The sequence below is a fragment of the Chenopodium quinoa genome, unplaced genomic scaffold, assembly GCF_001683475.1.
Source record: "Chenopodium quinoa cultivar QQ74 unplaced genomic scaffold, ASM168347v1, whole genome shotgun sequence".
Classification (NCBI taxonomy): Eukaryota; Viridiplantae; Streptophyta; class Magnoliopsida; order Caryophyllales; family Amaranthaceae; genus Chenopodium; species Chenopodium quinoa.
The window spans coordinates 257031-276020 of record NW_018744693.1 but is presented as its reverse complement, the minus strand read 5'-3'; the positions used below and the strand labels follow the sequence as shown (position 1 = coordinate 276020).

The 18990-nt window shown below is 34.2% G+C and overlaps 2 protein-coding genes across 2 annotated transcripts; both read left to right on the top strand.

Moving 5' to 3' along the window:
- The first annotated feature begins 820 nt into the window (after window positions 1–820).
- Window positions 821–14989, top strand: LOC110702419 (kinesin-like protein KIN-14J). Its single transcript, XM_021880121.1, has 22 exons — window positions 821–1210; window positions 3194–3393; window positions 3504–3646; window positions 3783–3878; window positions 4261–4504; window positions 6677–6732; window positions 6826–6909; window positions 7023–7100; window positions 7181–7273; window positions 7390–7419; window positions 8692–9033; window positions 9130–9211; window positions 9305–9400; window positions 9493–9672; window positions 9818–9924; window positions 10024–10202; window positions 11142–11306; window positions 12079–12332; window positions 12443–12606; window positions 13272–13771; window positions 14133–14230; window positions 14585–14989. The coding sequence occupies exons 2-22, from the start codon at window positions 3282–3284 to the stop codon at window positions 14656–14658; spliced, it is 3177 nt and encodes a 1058-aa protein (XP_021735813.1). The 5' UTR covers window positions 821–1210; window positions 3194–3281; the 3' UTR covers window positions 14659–14989.
- A 1474-nt stretch (window positions 14990–16463) lies between these two features.
- On the top strand, window positions 16464–17827 carry LOC110702268. Its single transcript, XM_021879975.1, has 3 exons — window positions 16464–16567; window positions 16612–16903; window positions 17012–17827. Exons 1-3 carry the CDS (start codon window positions 16464–16466, stop codon window positions 17825–17827), a joined length of 1212 nt encoding a protein of 403 aa, XP_021735667.1.
- Window positions 17828–18990: the final 1163 nt, after the last annotated feature.

Below are 18990 nucleotides of genomic sequence, written 5' to 3'. Positions count from 1 at the left end.
TAATTAATTTAAAATTGTACTAGAATTTCTTAGCCCTTTAATTAATTTATGTTATTTTTGTACAATGTCTATATATAATAAATTTTCTATTACTCTTATAGGTTGTGTGAATTAAATTTGTGATTATATAAAGTTGATTATGAACTATGTCGCCTATATGACTAATTAAATTTGATTAAGTTATTTGATTTTCTTTTAGAAATTACTTACAAGGAGTGATTGAAGTCGTTGAAGTACAAAGTCTTTTTAATTATTTAAAATGATTATAACCGTACCTTGCACATGCAAATAGTTTTTTTTTTTTTTTTTTTAATAATCCACTCCCCCACATACCTCTTATTGTATTTAGGATAACTAAGTTGCCTAATATTTTGTTCCTGTCAAAATGTGACATTAATTTATTAAAACATATAGGGAGTACTTTTCAATAAAAAATGAATGGTTTGAATTATAAGACTATATACAGATTATCCCTAACACTCATAGATTTTCCGAATTAAATTAAACATATATCGAACCCACCATCGAATTAGTCACGATGAGGTTGCCGTCGGGGAGGTGCCGGGATGCACATGTGATGGGAGTTGGGCAAGGCCACCCACATGGGGTTTATTGTCGTTAATAGAAAGGCCCATCAACTTACTCATAAAATTATTCGAAGTTCAAGATACAGGGAAACAAAGACAAAAAAGATCCAATCTATTTCAATTAGGCGGGAACTTGATTCCAAATATAGAACAGTGGGCCCAATCAAATCAAAACTCCCAAAAATAACCTTTGTTTTTTTCTTTATTTTACGATTTTCCTTAAAATACGTCACAAAATTAAATTTTTTTTTTTTTTTTGAAAGAAATCACAAAATTAAAATTTGAATACTCTTAACAAATTTTGTACGATTACAATAATTAAAAAAAAAAAAAATAGACAAATTCCAAAACCAACCCTTCATCAGCCTTCACCATCTTTGCTACTGCACGAAAAAATACAGGACAACAAAAAGAGGAGAGAGAAAATAAAAGGCTGCCATTTTTTCTCAAAGCAAAATTTAGAGAGAGAAAGGGAGGAGAGAGAAAGTGAGAAGGGTTCATCAATTAGGGGTTTCGTCTCCATTTTCCGATCTCATAAACCCTAGCATTTCCTTCTGTTTTTCTCTCTCTCACCTTCAATTTTTTCAATTTCCTCTTCGGATTTTCTTCCTCTATTTTTTCAGGTATGTTTCGCATTATTGTTTGCTTGTATTTTTAATCTGTAATGCGGTTTATTTTAGGTTTAATTTGTGTTTTTTTAGGCGATTTTGTATGAAGTTTTGGGTGTTTTGACCTTTTTATTTGTATGTTTGTGAATGATTGTTGTAATGGATTATGGTTGAATTGTTGTTTGTGAAGATGGATCTGTGGAGATGGATAATTTAGGTTAATGTGATGAAATTTGCTGAATTTGATACCTCAATTAGTTGATGTTTAAACTTTTACTTGAGAATTTTGCTGGATTTTTTTGATTCTATGGTTTGATTGGATTTTGATGAGAGAAGAGTAAGGATTAGTAGTTATATAGCTGATTTTCTCGAATTCAAGCTTAACTATGGACCAAGATTGTGCTTTTTAGCTTGATCTTGAGCTGGAGAAGAGCTCCAAGTTGTGGAGTTCAAGAATGTGAAAAGGAAATTGAATGAGCATCAAGCTATGGACTGGATCATCTTGATAGAAGTTCCCAAACGCGTAAATTAAAAGTTCATATGGTAGCTCAAATATTGCGAAGGATGAGGCTGACTGATGTAAGGAGTTGATGGTGGTAGGCTGGTAGCAATTAGGCCAACAATAAAAATGATAAGTGGAACTTTGATATGTTTGTTTTGTTGTTTCAGTCAGCTATACTGTTAAGTTGAGAATTCGGATGGCTGTTTTTTGGATAGAAAGTGCTGAGATGTTTAGGATGTTATAGCTCAAGTAAATTAACGGTTGCTTTCCGTGAGATAATTCACTGCACAGATGGAATGTTTTATAATGGTTATATCAGATATGGAGTAATTGTTGAAGTACCAACATGATTGAAAGCCTAATGTGGAATGATTTAGTACGATTCTTTAGCTGTATACCTTCATCTCAAAACCTTATTTATTGTGCAATGTTTGCCTTGTGATTAAATACTTATGCTGCAAGTCAACGGTTATGAGATTGTTGGAAATGTTAGGTTTTCTATTCTTAAGGTAGTTACTTCCATTCTTCCACTAGTTGTGCAATTTTTGGCGAAGGCTATGTCTATTTCGGTATTACCTCTATCGATCTTTTGCAAATGTTAGGTTCCTAAAGTTTGAAGGTTTATTTCCATCTGAGACTCAGAGATTTTGTCAGGCGGCAATTTCCATATTTGTCATTACCTCATTGGAAGTCTTGTATTAAGGTTCAGTTAGTGATGAATGTTATTTATATCTCATCTTCTGGTCAGTGCCTCACTTTTTCGCCTAAGGTTCTTATTGATATATTGTAGGAAATGTGGCAAGTGAAAAGGTCAAATACTGTGGGAGACATATGGGGAAAAAAAAAAGTATGCTCAATGTATTGTTCTCCGTGGCAATTTTTATCGTCCGTGTTATGGACTTATGGCATCTATATCAACCAGTGCTATTTTCTGTGGCACATATTTTTTTAGTGGAAGAATGAGCATTACATTACTCACTTTCATATAAACCTTGCAATACATCTGTCTAGCAATAATTTTATCTGTGCAAACTTTTGTCATACTGTGTCAGTGATCCTAATTTATAGTCTTTGCTACTACTAACTACCTCTTACCTACTTTTACGCTTGTATGTTGGTAAATGGTAATCTTATGATGATGATCTAAGATTCTGAGGTATACAATCCGTAGAATGTCATGCAATTAACAATATTTTCCCCTTCATTATTAAGAATATTAACTATATCCGACTACTGCCCCACTAAATTGAAATAATAATAAACGGGAAGTTGTGGACTGCATCCTTTAGACTAATATAAAAAACAGTTTGATATTAGTTGTGAATATTCAGTATATTGTAATTCTGTGCTGTTAGTTCCAGTATTCAAGGGCAGTCTTTCATTCTGTTTCTAGCCTTTTTATAATGTTCCACTTGTTTTGCACGCATGTGAAAGATTAAATCATGCATTCTTTGTTTTTGTTAAAATGACGGTGTTGCTGTTTGGTCAATTTTCAGGGACCTGCCATGATTTTCTTGTGAGTATTTTGAAATTGCAATTGTCAGTGCTTGTGAGAAAAAAAAGCAATTTTTTAAAGATTTGCTAATGGACCTCCAAACACAAGCGCACTTGGGAGGCAATGGGTTATTGAATTTTAATGGTGAAGCTTGTAATGGAAATGAGGGAAAAACTGATTGTTTCAATAGAACTATCATGGGTACGCTAATACACATTATAATTGTTCTCAATTCTCAACTCTTCTTTCTTTACTCAGCCGTGCTGATGTTTTTTCTGTACTGCGTGCATGTACTCTAATTCTCCACTTAGACGTGATTGAGTGGCTGAATGGGCAGCTCCCTGATTTAAATTTTCCAGCAAACTCTTCACTTGAGGACTTAAGAGTTTGTTTGCAAGATGGAACTGTTTTATGTCACTTGTTGAATAGGCTTAGCCCTGGAGCAGTTGAAATGGTATATGCACAATTTTTTGTTTTTTTTGGGGCGGGTTGTTGTTTCAGAAGCAAACATATCTATTGATTTTTTCTATCTCCATGTCAGTATGTCAATCTTATTTATAAATATTGATAATTGCTTTTTTCTGCTTCAGGATCATAATTTGGAGCCCCAAGCCATGGTCGAAAGGTTTTTGTCAACTTTGGATAAAATGGGCTTGCCTAGATTTGAAGTTTCAGATTTAGAACAGGTACTTTTATGTAAAACCCCATATTATACCTCTTGAATTGTGCAATGCAACTTGGGTTGGTGAAATGAAGAAATGGTCCTCATACAAAATTGGAAATTGGAAGAAAGCATGGTATTACTGTAATTTACTAAATTAATCAACAAGTGCATGTAGTAAAACTCCCAGATTGAGGCCTTGTCCCAGTTGCTCTATTTTTATAATATGCTTTTAGAAAAGTTCTTACAAATTCACACAGGTTCATTTTTGTCATATAACTGGGCAGAAGAGTTCAAACAATTTTCACATACTTTAGCGTGAATAGAGTTGGCTTAGATGTGTCCTCCAGTGCTCAATTTATTCTTTTATTTATAATTTTTTATTGTAAATTCCGGATGACTTGTAGGGTTCAATGACCAAGATCTTGGAGTGGCTTCAGGTGTTTAAGAGTAAGTTTAGCTCTAACATTGATAGGGAAGCTGCTCGCAATCATGTGAGAAAGAAATGGAATGTGCCAGAGATTGAAGATTTGGATACTACTGATAATTCCCAGCTGGATGTTCTCAATTCTACGAAGTTTGGACCAGATAAAAGAAGGAATTCATGGGAATCAAAATTTCAAACTGTCCTTCGCAGTACTACTTTATCAGGTAAGGTCATATTCTTCTATCATAGGAATGACACTAATTTTGGGAAATATTTCATAGTAAATGTCAATTGTTTCTTTGTCATCTACTGACAAACAATGAGCATGATTTTAATGCCCACTGCGTATACTTCAACATGTTATGATGTCCTCAATTACCACTGTCATAATTTCTTTGTTGTGTTTTATAGGCCTTGCTAAAAAGCCTGCAACCCCACTCTTGTATCCTGTAGTGTTTTATTTTATCTCTTGAATTGAACCGGAAAATGGCTAAAGGACATTTACCCATCCCTGTTGATAGTTGTAGCAGTAATGAATTTTGAGTACCAATCTCATGAACCAGGATGCTTGGCCTATGCTATGTCTATGCCGTTTATAGACCTAGGCCTTGTTCTGCTTTCTTTAAATCCACAATAGTTGTGTTAAGTTCATACAAGGACCGTTAAAAAAAAAGTTCATATAAGGATTAAATAGTCTAGATAAGCTAAGATAAGATATGTTTAGGTAAGGGTTAACCAAGTGAAATATATAATTTTAAAAAATCAAATGAATGTAACACACCTAATGTAACAAAACATTGTTCACTGGGCTGTGTTGGTATTATTAATGATAAAGTAACTATAATGGGCGCAAATTTAATATTTTTTGGCTACCTATTTTTTCAAAAATTGATTTTATATGGATTTGTAAGGAGTGAGCTCCCAACAGAAGGTGGCATGTTCCACAATTGCTTGTTGTATATGCAGTTATTCAAAATTTTGTTTTTTTAGTATTTATTTTCTTAATTTTTTTTGTTTAATTAGTTAATAACCAAAGCATTGCTAGATCAATGTTGTGTTTTGTATCGGTATCATTCAAGCTGTGTTTCCCTTACTTAATTCAATCATTTTGTGCACCATCCCATTGTCTTTCTCCTAGCCTCCTAGGTGAAAAGTTATGCATTTTGAGAAATACAACTACTATACTTAGAGTTTCAAATTTTCCAAATTTATAAAATAAAGTATGACTGAAACCACTGTTTGCATTTGGTGGAGTTAGTTCAATGGAGACATATGGATGGTGCTTGGGTGAAGCATGACAGTCTTTGATCTGTCAATTTATTCATGCATTGATGTGACCTATATATACTAGTCTTCAATGCTGTTATTAATTCAAATATACACATATCAAAAACTTTTATAGGGATTTGAAAGAGATTGAGACGGTGATTTTAGATTGACCTGCAATTTAGTGCTTGTCTAATTAACCCAATAAAATAAGGGTTGTTGGAATTCATGGAAAGTATAATTTTTTGTACCTATTTGTTAGATACTAAAAAGAAGAAATGAAGTTTTCCTTGGAATCTTACTCCCTTTATAACATGGGAATGTAGAAATTCATGGGAATTGAAAATTCCTTTATTGTCAACCAAAAATGTCAAAGTTATTTCCTTGGAATTGCATAAGAATAACTTTCCTTAAAGTATAAATTTTAATGGGAATTCGATTCCTAAGCAAACAAAACAAGCTATAAGTGGGTTTTCTCCGGAGCTTGGTTCCCAGTTCCCATGGTAAATACATCATTTAAGCGCTGTCCTTTGTATGCGGTCCTCTTTGATTGCTTTTATGGTTGTCCCAGCAATTTCAGACTTGTACATCTGACTATATATATATGTTTGCATCAAGTTACTTAACAAGCCATTTTGTAAACTACATGTATAGCATAAAGGAGTTTTATTTTACTTGAAGTCTGGAGCTCATTGTTATAAAAGTGGCTCTAGTATTGGGCATTTGGGCTTTGAAATCGTCTATCCCAGAATGAAATCCACGTGTAATCAAAGGCAAAAATAAAATGTTTAGTATCATGTGGAAGTGGAACATTTGGCTGTTGATGGATTCATCGAATCATTGATTGTACTAATGTATGCAGTGTTACACAAAAATGAATGTATTAATGAAATAGAAGTTTAAATTTTGTCTCTATGTTTTGCTCTAATTTGGGTGAGGGAAGTCAGGGAACCTTATGTGCTTGGCTATTGTGGCATCAGATTGAAGTTTTTCCTTATCTATTTAATTTTGACAGTTGTTAGGTCTTGTAATACTTCTTGCTAAATAAGCCTCTGCTAATTTATCTGATACCAAACTAACCTAATTTTTACTACTATTTTCTAATCTGAAAACAATAATTTGTGTTCCAGGAAACCTTGGTCCTGATGTCAAGGTGTCAGAATTGATGAAGTGGAACAGCTTAGATGTAAGTTTCTGCATGTTTATTAAATTTCTGTGAGACTTCACCTTTACAAATCTGGCACTGGTCCTCATTCTCTTTGGCTCTTTACAATTGCAGAAAACTCCTATGCAATTGCTGTTTAGCATGGTGGACAGGGTCTTGGATGAAAGTTTGGATAGAAAGAGTGGGGATGTATCTCATGTAACGTTTTTTTTAATAATCTTTTTTAAATGTAATTTTTTTACTTACTTTTGTTTTGTTTTTTTGTCCCATGTTTAAGTTCTTTTTCATGATAGTTTTGATTATGCGTTCAGCGTGTGGCTTGCCTTTTGAAAAGACTTGTACGAGAGATTGAGCGCCGGGTGTCAAATCAAGCAGATAAAATAAAAAATGTAATGTGCTTGAACTATGCAATTGATGTAATTAGTCTATTTCCTAAAAGCCCGGGCTCTCATATTGCATATTCCTGCAGCAAAACAATCTCTGCAAGGTTCGTGAAGGTAAATATCTATCGAAAGTGAAAGCCCTTGAGACGCTTGCTGTTGGGGCCGCTGAAGAAAGTGAGGTAGTCTTGATTTATGCTTAGAAAGTGAGGTAGTCTTGATTTATGCTTTAGGATTTCATGAGCATGTACTAGGTTTTGATTTTGAATGACTTTTTTTTTCCTTTCTTCATTGTTAGGTTGCTGTAAACCATCTTCGGCAAATTAAGGTGCTCTCTTAATCTTTTAATTAGTGGTTCTTGATGCTTCTTATATGGTACAAAGTACCATTTCTGGATATGCTTTGACTGTATATTTTTATTAGTGCATGTATCTTCTTCCATTTCCAAAGGTCTAATATTACATATTTATATACAAAGTATACATGATGTGAACACCAACTCAAAGTATACATGATGTGAACACCAACTCAAAGTATACATGATGTGAACACCAACTCAGACCTATTCTATCCTATTACACCCTTTTTCCTTGCTTAACGCCCAATCTGTTTTTGAATTTGGAAGGACATCTTATATTCTTCATTTAAAAGCTCCTACTTAGGGATGCCAATGGGGCGAGTTGGGCGGATGTTGGCCTTCCCATCTCTATCCCTGATTCCCCACCTAACCCATCCCCATCCTCATCCTCTTAGCAGGTCCAAATCCATCATCATCCCTATCCCGATGGGTACAAATCTAAAATCAACACCGCCCCATCTAATCCCCGCCTTCTCCACATATTCCCTGCCCCAGACCCACCTAATTTCTTCCTTAGACCCGCCTCCAGAAAATGACAGCACTACATCCTATATAAAATGATGATACTATGCACAATAGTAAACTACGGGAACAAGATCACTTCATATTACACAGTTTTACTGCTGTTGTACTACTCCCTCCGTCCCAATTTATAGTTCCTATTTGTGTTTTTTCACGATATTTTAAAAAAGTGAAAAAGTACATTAAAGTTAGAGAGAGAAAAGTACAATTATAGACAAGAGTTAGAGAGGGAAAGTGGAAAAAAGTACAAGATATGTGCAAAATTCAAGGGTAATTTAGGAAGTATAATGAATAAAGTTAAAAAAATTAGGGTATAATGGTCTTTATATACTATCCAAAAATAGAAAAAAGAAAACAAGAACTATATTGTGGGACGGAGTGAGTATTACGCTATTATTATAATTATTGCTATATTTTACTTAAGTACTTTTTTTTTTTACAAAAGCATAAAATTATATAATTTTTTTTTTCAAATATATGAATGCCGCTCATACGAGTATAGAGCGGGTTTGAAGGATTGTACAACCTACAACAAGTACAATCCACCCTTGCCCCATCACTCATGGCGGGTATGATTTTACTACAATCCTATTGTTGTATTATGGTCGCTATAACACACTTGTATTAGACTTCACATCTTCTGTTTTCTCTATAATGGTAATTGATATACAAACTCATTTAATGTAGTTTATACCAGCTTTTTCTTTCTTTCTATTTTAGACAGAGAAGACCAAATTAGAGGAGAAGAAGAAACATGGCGAGCAGGATGTGGTTAGATTAATGAGAGAAAGGGACGAGCGTGATGCAGAGATAGAAGCTCTCAAAAAAGAGCTAGAGGAGGTTAAAAGGTCAAATGAGAAGCATTGCTCACAATTGGAATCTGAAGCGAAAGATACTAGAGCAAAGTTGCAGGAGAAGATCATGGATCTCGAGTCTCTTCTACAAGTTTCAAATAAAAAAGTAAATGAATTGGAGGAAACATTTGAACACGAGACTCAGAAATTGAAAATTAGAGACCTTCGTTACTCTTGCTTTGTAGATTCCCAATTTGATGTTATGAAGGTATGATATTTGTGGGTTTTGCATTTTGTTACCTGTTTGTATCTTTTTGTTTAAATGAAAGTTCCTGATTAGACATAATATTATTGTTTTGTGTAGGCACTAAGGAAGGAGTTAGATTCTGTAAAGAAAGAACTTTTGATGACGCAAGACTGTTATCCTCTTGAATTTCAAATTCTAGGTAGAGATGTTCTCTGACCGTGGTGATTTTAACTTTTCAAGTCTTTCCTAAGGCTATTTTTTTTGATACATCTTTACTGAAACTATCTTGCAGGCACAAAGCTCAAGGAACTAGTAGATGCTGCTGAAAGTTACCACATGGTTCTTGCAGAAAATCGTAAATTATACAATGAAGTTCAGGATCTAAAAGGTACACTTAAGTAGGCAGATTAGCATTATGCCATTGTTTATCAAGTTTAGCTGTGTGTTTACTAAGTGATTCAATGCATTTGTATTTGGTAGGAAATATCAGAGTGTATTGTCGTATAAGGCCGTTTCTTCCTGGGCAGAATCAGAAACAGACAACAATAGAGTACATTGGTGAGAAAGGAGAGCTTGTTGTTGTTAATCCCCTAAAACCTGGGAAAGACAGCCGGCGGTTGTTTAAGTTCAACAAGGTCTTTGCTCCAGCAGCTAGTCAAGGTTCTTTTCAGTTATTTGCATCTTTATTGTATTCATGGGATTGTACTACATATTTTTTTTATTATTTATTACTGGGTATTTGGAAGTTTCTGTTGCCATACAATATTGTCTATTGATGATTTGTTGACTATGTATTTGTTGGCAGAGGAGGTATTTATTGACACTCAACCACTAATTCGATCTGTTCTTGATGGGTATAATGTATGTATTTTTGCCTATGGTCAAACTGGTTCAGGCAAGACTTATACTATGGTATGGTTGCATCTTCTGTTTTGATGCTTTGCTTACCTAGTTACCTCATTAAAAAATTTCTCCTCGCTAATTTTCTTCTATTTAATCCTCTTTATCTAGACTGGACCTGATATGACATCAAAGAAGGATTGGGGTGTCAATTATCGAGCACTGCATGATCTTTTCCAAATTTCACAGAATAGGAGAAGCTCCATCATGTATGAAATTGGTGTTCAGATGGTTGAGATTTATAATGAGCAAGTCCGAGATTTGCTTACATGCGATGGTTCACAGAAAAGATATCCTTTAATTTTTGCTTATTTATTATAATTTCCTGATTTTTATCCCTCTATATGACTCTGGCAACTGTTCAGGTTCATATTATGAGCTATTAGATGTTATGTTCTGATAGCTTTTTCCCCCCTTCCACCTTTTGTCCTGCAACTTGGTTCAGTTTGCACTAAAGCACTTACATTAGAATGTTATTTATTAAAAAAATATTGGCTTTCCATGCTTTTATCTGTAGTTTCTCTTTATTTATCAACTTATTGTTGTTGGCTTGTTGCCACTTATTTGGCCCCAGAATTATGGATTTTCCAAAAACTCCTGACTAGGCTCGATTAAGACATTTACACATTAGTGAAAATGTGACATAGAAGTACTTAATTTCCTCATTTTGCTGCATGCTTAGAGCAAGTTTAGTCCCAAGTCTTAAGACTTGGGGTGACATCATCATTTTGAGTTTTAAGATTTATACTTAAGACTTTTCCCATTTTTCTTCAGAAATCTCAAGCAAGTCTCAAGTTGAGTCTTGAAATTTCAAGACTCAACTTAAGACTTGAGATTGAGACCCACTTCACCCACTTCACTTTTGTTTTTATTATCCTTTTTTTTTTTTTTTTTACACTTTTCTACATATAATATGTCAAATATTTAAGTCTTAGGGCTAAAGTGATAAATTTGTGTAAGTCTTAGTGAGCCTTAACAAGAATTTGATGACATCATTTTCAATGGGGACCACCAAAAATGATGTCACATCCAAGTCTTAAGACTTGGGGCTAAACTTGCTCTTATGTGAGCACGGAGATTGACTTTATTGTCCCTATAGTATGTTAATTATCTTATGTTTTCAAATAAAAAAATGTTGATTATCATATTTATACTTGTACTTCGTGTTATCAAGATATAATAGTAATTTTTTCTGTGCTACTGGTAATGTTTTTCTTTGACTTGCACACACTTGGGATTTGGAGTTCCAGTCAACCGAATGGCTTGGCCGTCCCAGATGCAAGCATGCACCCTGTTAAGTCTACTAATGATGTGCTTGAGTTGATGAATATTGGCTTTATGAACAGAGCTGTAGGTGCCACAGCATTGAATGAAAGGAGTAGTAGGTCTCATAGGTTGTTTTCTAAAACTTCTTCTATTTATACTTGTGAAACCTATTTGTTGACTGTGCTTGTTTATGTTACACTCTTAACCATTCAATTTGCTTAATATTACACATTTATTTTATCAACTGTGCTTGTTTAAAAAGATGCACTTATTTATGCACCATAAGCTTGCATGATTACTACCCTTTCTTTGTTATTTTTTTTTTTACTTGCCACATTTTTTCTCACGTTGGCCAATGCATATACTTCAACTGTTAATATGTTTATTTGCATTTGTAAAATTTATAGAAATTTAGTTTTAATAAAGTAGATATTGAGACAGATCTAACGAAATCCCATATGACTATTTTTCTTTAAGTATAAAATCACAAAATTTAAGTAATGTGGAGTATGTGAATAGTGTACATTATAGAAATGTTGTAAGTACAAAAGAAGGGAGGAAGTATTTAATAAGCTCCGGTATTGTGGCTATGTTTAGACACCATATATTTCTACTTTTCTGTTTTGTGGAATGATGGCTAGGGAATTTTATGGTACTTTTGTGGCTTGAAAGAAGGATCAAAATGTCAAATATTTGATAAGATTCCTTTGCTGAGTAGAGTTGTTTTCTCTGTTCCATCTCATGCTTTATGAGCCTTTAGGCATATCTCTTGTACACCATAATTGGAATTCTATTTTCTCTATTCATAGGGAAGATTTTATCCTTAATACATGTTTGATACATTTTGTCTTAAAAAAATTGCAATAATACTTGTCTTATAAAACTCAATGTAATGTGCAGCATTCTTACAGTCCATGTCCGTGGCATGGATTTGAAGAGCAATTCTGCCTTGCGTGGTTGTCTTCACTTGGTGGATCTTGCAGGGAGTGAAAGAGTGGATCGCTCTGAAGCAACTGGAGATAGACTAAAGGAGGCTCAACATATCAACAGATCACTCTCTGCTCTTGGAGATGTTATCTTTGCATTAGCTCAGAAGAATTCTCATGTGCCATATAGAAATAGCAAACTCACTCAGGTTCTTCAGAGTTCACTAGGTATTTGGCTAGTACTTAATCCTGTGTTATTTATCTTAACAATTGACTATCCCTTCATGAATTTCTTTCATTGTATCATCATAATGAAGAATCATGTAAATATGATTCAGGTGGACAAGCGAAGACATTAATGTTTGTGCAGCTTAACCCTGACGTGGAGTCTTACTCTGAAACTACCAGCACTCTTAAATTTGCTGAGAGGGTATCTGGGGTGGAGTTGGGTGCGGCACGTAGTAACAAAGAGGGAAGAGATGTTAGGGAACTCATGGACCAGGTTTGTCTCTATAATATATCTTCCTTCTGATTGGTTCTTATATCCTTTAGAAAAGTTTTTCTAGACTAGTTGTGATTTATGCCCATGGAACTATGGAAGTGCCTTTTCTGCAATTTTATAGTCTCATGAGGAATTTGTTCTAAACACAGTTTACTTATCACTATGCATTTATTAGTAGATCAACTTGGAAGCATGTTTCTCCGTAGGAAACAATTGATATTAAGGACAACGGTATATTGATTTATTACCAGTACTTTTTTTGCTTGAGTTGCATTTGTGAGTCATACTATGGTGTTTGGGCTGAAAGATGAATGATATGAGAATGCCCCAGATTTGAATGACTTTTTTTGGCTTTGTAATGTTTAACATTATGAGTCATGAAGGAATCAAAATAATTTTCTCATTTAACTTTGCTCTCTTGAGTAACTTGACTTTAAGAATTTATTGCCTGAACAGTTGGAATTCACTTATTTATGATAAGGGCTTGTCAAAATATGTTTTTCCCTCAGTGTCAGGCCTCTTTAGTGAAAGGATATTGCACTCTATGGCAATCTTCAAAAATACATGCAAGGATTCAATTTTATAAGCTGACAACTGTGAAGCTCTGGATAACCTATCAGATCAAATGAGTTTGTACTATGCTCTAATTTTTAGCTGTTTTGTAGGTTGCATCTCTGAAAGCTACCATTGCAAAGAAAGATGAGGATATTCAGCGCTTTCGTCTTGTTAAGGTTAGTACTAACAGTGAGAAGCGTGGTGTGAACCCTCTAAAGCCTGGGCTTTCTTCTTCTGGGAGACAATCCTTTGGGCCAACTCGATCGTCGCGCAAATTGTCAGGGCAGACTAGCAGACCAACTTCTGATCAAGATTATGGTTCAGAACATAGTGATAGACATTCTGAAGCTGGTTCACAGCATTCGGTTGAAGACCTTAAGAACCAGCGTGAAATCTTGAGGCATCCAGACCTTCCTGCATCTGATGCAGTTCGAAATTTTAATGATGATATCGATCTTTTGGGATTTGGAGATGCGGACTCTGAAGAGAGATTAAGTGATATATCTGATAGTGGCCTTTCAATGGGGACGGAAACTGATGGTTCTATTTGCAGTGTTGTGGAGTACACACTTTTTCCTGAAGCGGCCAAACCAGAGGAAAACCTAGAAAAGTAAGCCTTTTTACATTTATCATTTCTATGTTGCTATAGTAATCAACATGATACTGAGATACTCCATTTCTTATGACCTTGGAGATGATCTATGACCTTGGATATGATCTTGATCTTGTTTACGTGTCTTCGTTTGTCATAGTATTGATTCTGCTTTTAGCAAAAATCCTGTGTTTGCTAAAGCAGATTATTGTGATTATTTGGTTGAACTTTACAGGACAGATGCATAGTGATAACCAGAGTTATGTTTGGTCATATTTTGTTTGATATTAAAAACATACTGACACTTTTTGCATAGGCAATTAGATTATCGAGTATGTTTCATTGTGTCTTTGACCCCTTTTATGTTATATTGTTGCAGGTCAACCATGCCAACCAAACTTCCAAAACCTCCACAAAAACAGCGGTCAGGGTCTTCTCAGTTGTTACTTGGCAAGACTTCCTCTAAAGCTGTATCAAGTATGTCTACTGCTCATTTATATCATCTTTTCAGCTATGATAATTTTTGGATACATATTGTTTCTCCTTTTATTAAAGTTTTAGTTTGTACATTACGCGGACATGTATTTTGATGGGAAGATTTATGTCTTCCTTATTTTTCTGAGGATTTTCATTAGCTTTTTTACTTTTCCTGTTGGGCAAGAGTTTTATTTTGTATTTTTCTAAGGAATCGATAACACTCTTCCAATTTTACAGCTCCAGATTTTTGACATTTTTGCTGCATGTTGCCTCATGCTGTTGGTAATTTTGTCTATGACAATCTAAATGCACTATTTAACACTAATTGCTACCTATTGTTCTGATATATTACAGGTTCTAAGAAACCAGCGCCTACTAGCTCTTCATCAGTGAAGCCTAAAGTCAGGCCTCCTAAACGGTGGGCTTGAAGCTGCAATGCTCTTGCAGCTGTTGTAGGCTGTAGCGTAACTATGTAATATATATCTGTCTATCTTCTTTCAATCTTTCGTCTCTCACCACATAATGTTAGCTTAGGTGATTTATGCACTTGATTTGGCAGATGTAACATATACACGACTATAGCGTAGTCTTCGATTGTCGAGGGGTTTATCTAACTGTCCTTTAAGCATGCTATAAGAAGCAGCTCAATTACTTCATGGACCTGAAACAACTTGGTAATATTTGTAATTATGTACAGGGGGAAAAAAAACAACAAATGTTGAAATGCTTCCTACTTCGAAAATCAGATTTGCCAAATTATCTCTTGTTTTGCTCACTTGATCTGTTAAATCCAGAGCTGGATTATCGAATGTTAATGAGTATTACTGTATTAAATTACTTATAAAATAATTACTGTATTTAACCATAAAGATTAATTTTCTTATAGTGTTAATTTGACCTTATGGCATTTCTTTATGGTTTGGACACATAGTAATTTTTTGGAAATTTTGTTAATTACTACCGTGTATTAATGCCATTTTGAAAATTACTTTTGCGAATTAAAAAACTTGTGATTTATTAAAAACTTTTAAAAAATTTATTTTACTATCAGATTTCGCTTTAAGTCAATTATGATATCACTTTGGACTTTTAACTTATGTTTAACCCCTAGTTAAACAATTAAATATTTTAACCCATGGTTACTACGTAGAAGAAATCATTTGCAAATACGGTAACTATTATTTTATCATTACACAAAACAACTGTGTTCATCTGTATTTGAAGTTTTGAACATGGATTGACGAATTTTTCTAAGTTTGATGCTGTCGTACTATGTATAGTGGATGATTATTTACTACTATTATTACTAGAACTCGTATAGCTATAAGCTATTACGTATAATAATGTTTATAAATAAGATGTCAACGAGTCATAAGCTCGATCATAACACTTGTAGAGTTGTAGCCTTGTAAGTGGGGTACAAATATGCAATTGGGTCTTAAATAAATATCAACTTGTATGTTTAAAAAGGAAATCTTCTGATATTACTTGTTCATTAGCAACGGTCTTTTCTTTTTTTAAAGAACCAACAAGCAATATTTAGTGACTATTTTCTTGTGTCCCTGTTTTTAGTCTTATTTAACTTTTTACGATCACTAAAACACAATTTTATAATCATTTTATTTCTATAATGCGTAAAAAATTATATAAATTTTTTATTAATAAAATATACAATGAGACAACCTAACAAGACTATATTATCTCTTGATTAATAGAAATTTATAATCAAAGTTTTTTGAAATTTGACTCATTTATTTGTAATGGGGCAAAAAAATGAGAAAAGAGGGATCTTTGTTTGATTAATGACAATTTATAATGTAAGTTTTTAAAATTTGACCCATTTATTTGCAATGAAAAAAAAAGAAGGTATTTCGACAAAATAAAAGTATCATCATATTCATAGTTCTGTTTTGCGATATTAATTATGAGCATACACACTACACAAAATTTAATAAATTGTATTTTTCCGATTATAAAATGTCACACGTAATTAGTTTTTTTTTTTTTTTTTTTTTTTTTTTTTTTTTTTTAATAATTAAAAGGAAAATAGTTTAATTAAAGGTACATAATCAAGTAAGAAAAAAATGAGTTTATTTGGTTAACAAAATATAAATATATACCTAAAGATATTGATCAGTGATGAAACCAACCGATGAGAATACATAAATTGATGATAATTCGCTGCTTAGTAAAGTCTTGAAAGCCAAGTATTACCCAAACTCTTCCTTTCTCGATGCCTACTTGGGGTATGGGGGAAGCTACTCGTGGAGGAGCATATGGAGTAGTAAAGCTCTTGTTAAAGAAGGCATTATATGGCGAATTGGGAGTGGGAAGGAGGTTGATTTATGGCGATCTCCTTGGCTTGCTGATTCGGAGGGCAGGTTTATCACAAGCCAAGAAGTGGTGGGTTTATCAACTGTTAGTGATCTGATTGATGAGCATTCGAGAGAGTGGAAGACTGACATTATAGCAGAAAATTTCAATGAGCGTGACCAAAAATGTATCTTGTCAATTCCGATTAACTCTACGGTGACAAAGGATATGTTAACATGGGCGTTCTCTAAGGACGGGTTATACTCAGCAAAAACAGCCTATATGTTGGGAAAAGGTTGCAATCTTAATGATTTCCACCAAGCGTGGGTGGAAACTTGGGGTATGAATGTATCGCCAAAGGTTCGCCATTTTCTATGGAGAGTGTGTACGAACACACTTCCAACAAGAGCCTTGCTGAACCACCGTCATTTGATTGAAGATGTTACTTGTCCTTGGTGTGGTACACAGGAAGAAACAAGTGCTCATGTGCTTTTAGATTGCATCCGAGTTCAGGAGCTGTGGGAGGAGAGTAAATGTGAAGACCTGCTGCTTGACAGACGTGGGAATTGGTGTGATTTGGTTGCTAGATGGAAGAACATTGATGGCAAATTGAAACGGAAAGCTGCCTTTCTAATGTGGATTATATGGGGTGAACGTAATAAAAAGATTTTCGAAGGAACCATCACCCCGAATGATGTCCTTCTTGCGAGATTATTTTGTTTGATTGAGGAGTTTGACTGCCATACAAAGAAGATATACAATATTCGTCAATCGAAGCCAAAAAAGAGCCCTGCTAGGTGGATATCCCTGCCACAAGGAGTTATAAAAATAAACTCTGATGCGAGTTTGGCAGAGGAAGGGTGGGTAGGGATGGGTGTGGTGGCTCGAGACAACAAGGGGGAGGTGCTATTTTCGGCGTGTAGAAGAGTGAAAGCATGGTGGCCAGCTGAAATAGCAGAAGGTAAGGCACTTGTTATGGCTATAAAGCTTGCAAAAAGGCAGGGGTTCAAGGATGTCATTCTCGAATCCGATTGTGAAGTCCTAATAAATAGGCTATCCAAGGCTGCTTTGTTCTTCTCTGACTTTGATGGTGTTCTTGAGGATATCATCTCTTTGAGTAGAGATTTCTCCTCTGTAGGTTGGTTTCATGTAAAGAGGGGAGGAAATTATGTTGCTCATTATTTAGCTAGAATCATACCTTTTGGAACCGAGCAAATGTGGATTAATCATTGTCCCACATCTATTGCTCCCTATGTACTCTCGGACACTATGTCTCTTGATTAATAATCGTCGTCCCTCAAAAAAAAAAAATATTGATGATAAAGGAATTTTAATGGACATTTGAAGCGTGGATGCATATAAGAAGACAACTGGTATCTAGGGGTGTAAATGAGTCGATACGCTTGTAAACTACTCACGAACAAGCTCGGTCAAAGCTTGGTCAAAACTCGTTTGTTAAGCTAACAAACAAGTTTGAACAAAAATCTTAAGCTCGTCAAATAGGTGAACAAAGCTCGAACAACATCATGTACGACTTGGTAGTGTTCATGAACAATTCCTTTAAATCAATTTATAAGTTTTTTCACGCCCAATTAAAATTCGAAAAATTTATATATGTTTTATTCATACATTTATGTAAAAAGTACTAATTATTTGATCATGTAAAAGTATGAAAACTCCTTCATTACCTTTTTCTATAGAAAGAATATAAAAATCTTATATAAAATTAAATAGATGTGTTAAAACTTGAAAGAAACCATTTTTTAATGATAAATTAGGCTCGTTTATTTAATCAAGCCCGATTTAGACCCATTCCCGCTTGAACTTAAACTCGAAATGCAAACGAGTACGTTCGTGAACAAAGCTCGAATAAGCCAAATTCTTAATGAGCCCGGCTCGAACAAGATTTTTAAAAGCTTGTTCAAGATCGAGATAGTTCGAACACGAATAATTCTTATCAAGCTTAGCTCGAACAGACTAAAACTCGGCTCAGCCTTTCATGGGTTTGTTCTCAACCGTGTGAAAATCTCTCCAAAACTTCAACTACTGCTACTACTACTTGCTACTCAGTGGAACATCCTTTGTATGTAACAACTCATCAACAATATAATTGTGTAAAATAATGTTAAGTTCATTATTTGATTTTAAACGGAAATTATTTATCCCCATTTTGTTTAGGGAAACTGATCAGATCACTGACAAAAAAAAGCAAACGATCACATGAATTATATTTTTAATCTTTAGAAGTTATTGACATGATATGTTTGAGATGCTTCAAATTTAATTTAATTCACTTTAACTTTTGCACTTATTTCTCTATTACTAAATTGATATCAGATTAGTAAAATAATGAACAATTAGAAAATTGGAAAGTAATGCCATATTAGATTCTTGATACATTAGGGTTTTTTCATGGGCTAGATTTTTTCAATCTTTGAAAAGGTATG

Bases quoted from the DNA above. Each gene is read 5' to 3' on its own strand.
- LOC110702419 (XM_021880121.1), top strand. From the start codon at position 3,282: ATGGACCTCCAAACACAAGCGCACTTGGGAGGCAATGGGTTATTGAAT. The intron at 6,733-6,825 runs GTAAGTTTCTGC...TTACAATTGCAG, and splicing joins TGAAGTGGAACAGCTTAGAT to AAAACTCCTATGCAATTGCT. The intron at 14,231-14,584 runs GTATGTCTACTG...GATATATTACAG, and splicing joins TTCCTCTAAAGCTGTATCAA to GTTCTAAGAAACCAGCGCCT.
- LOC110702268 (XM_021879975.1), top strand. From the start codon at position 16,464: ATGCCTACTTGGGGTATGGGGGAAGCTACTCGTGGAGGAGCATATGGA. The intron at 16,568-16,611 runs GTTGATTTATGG...TTCGGAGGGCAG, and splicing joins GAATTGGGAGTGGGAAGGAG to GTTTATCACAAGCCAAGAAG. The intron at 16,904-17,011 runs GTTCGCCATTTT...TGTGGTACACAG, and splicing joins GTATGAATGTATCGCCAAAG to GAAGAAACAAGTGCTCATGT.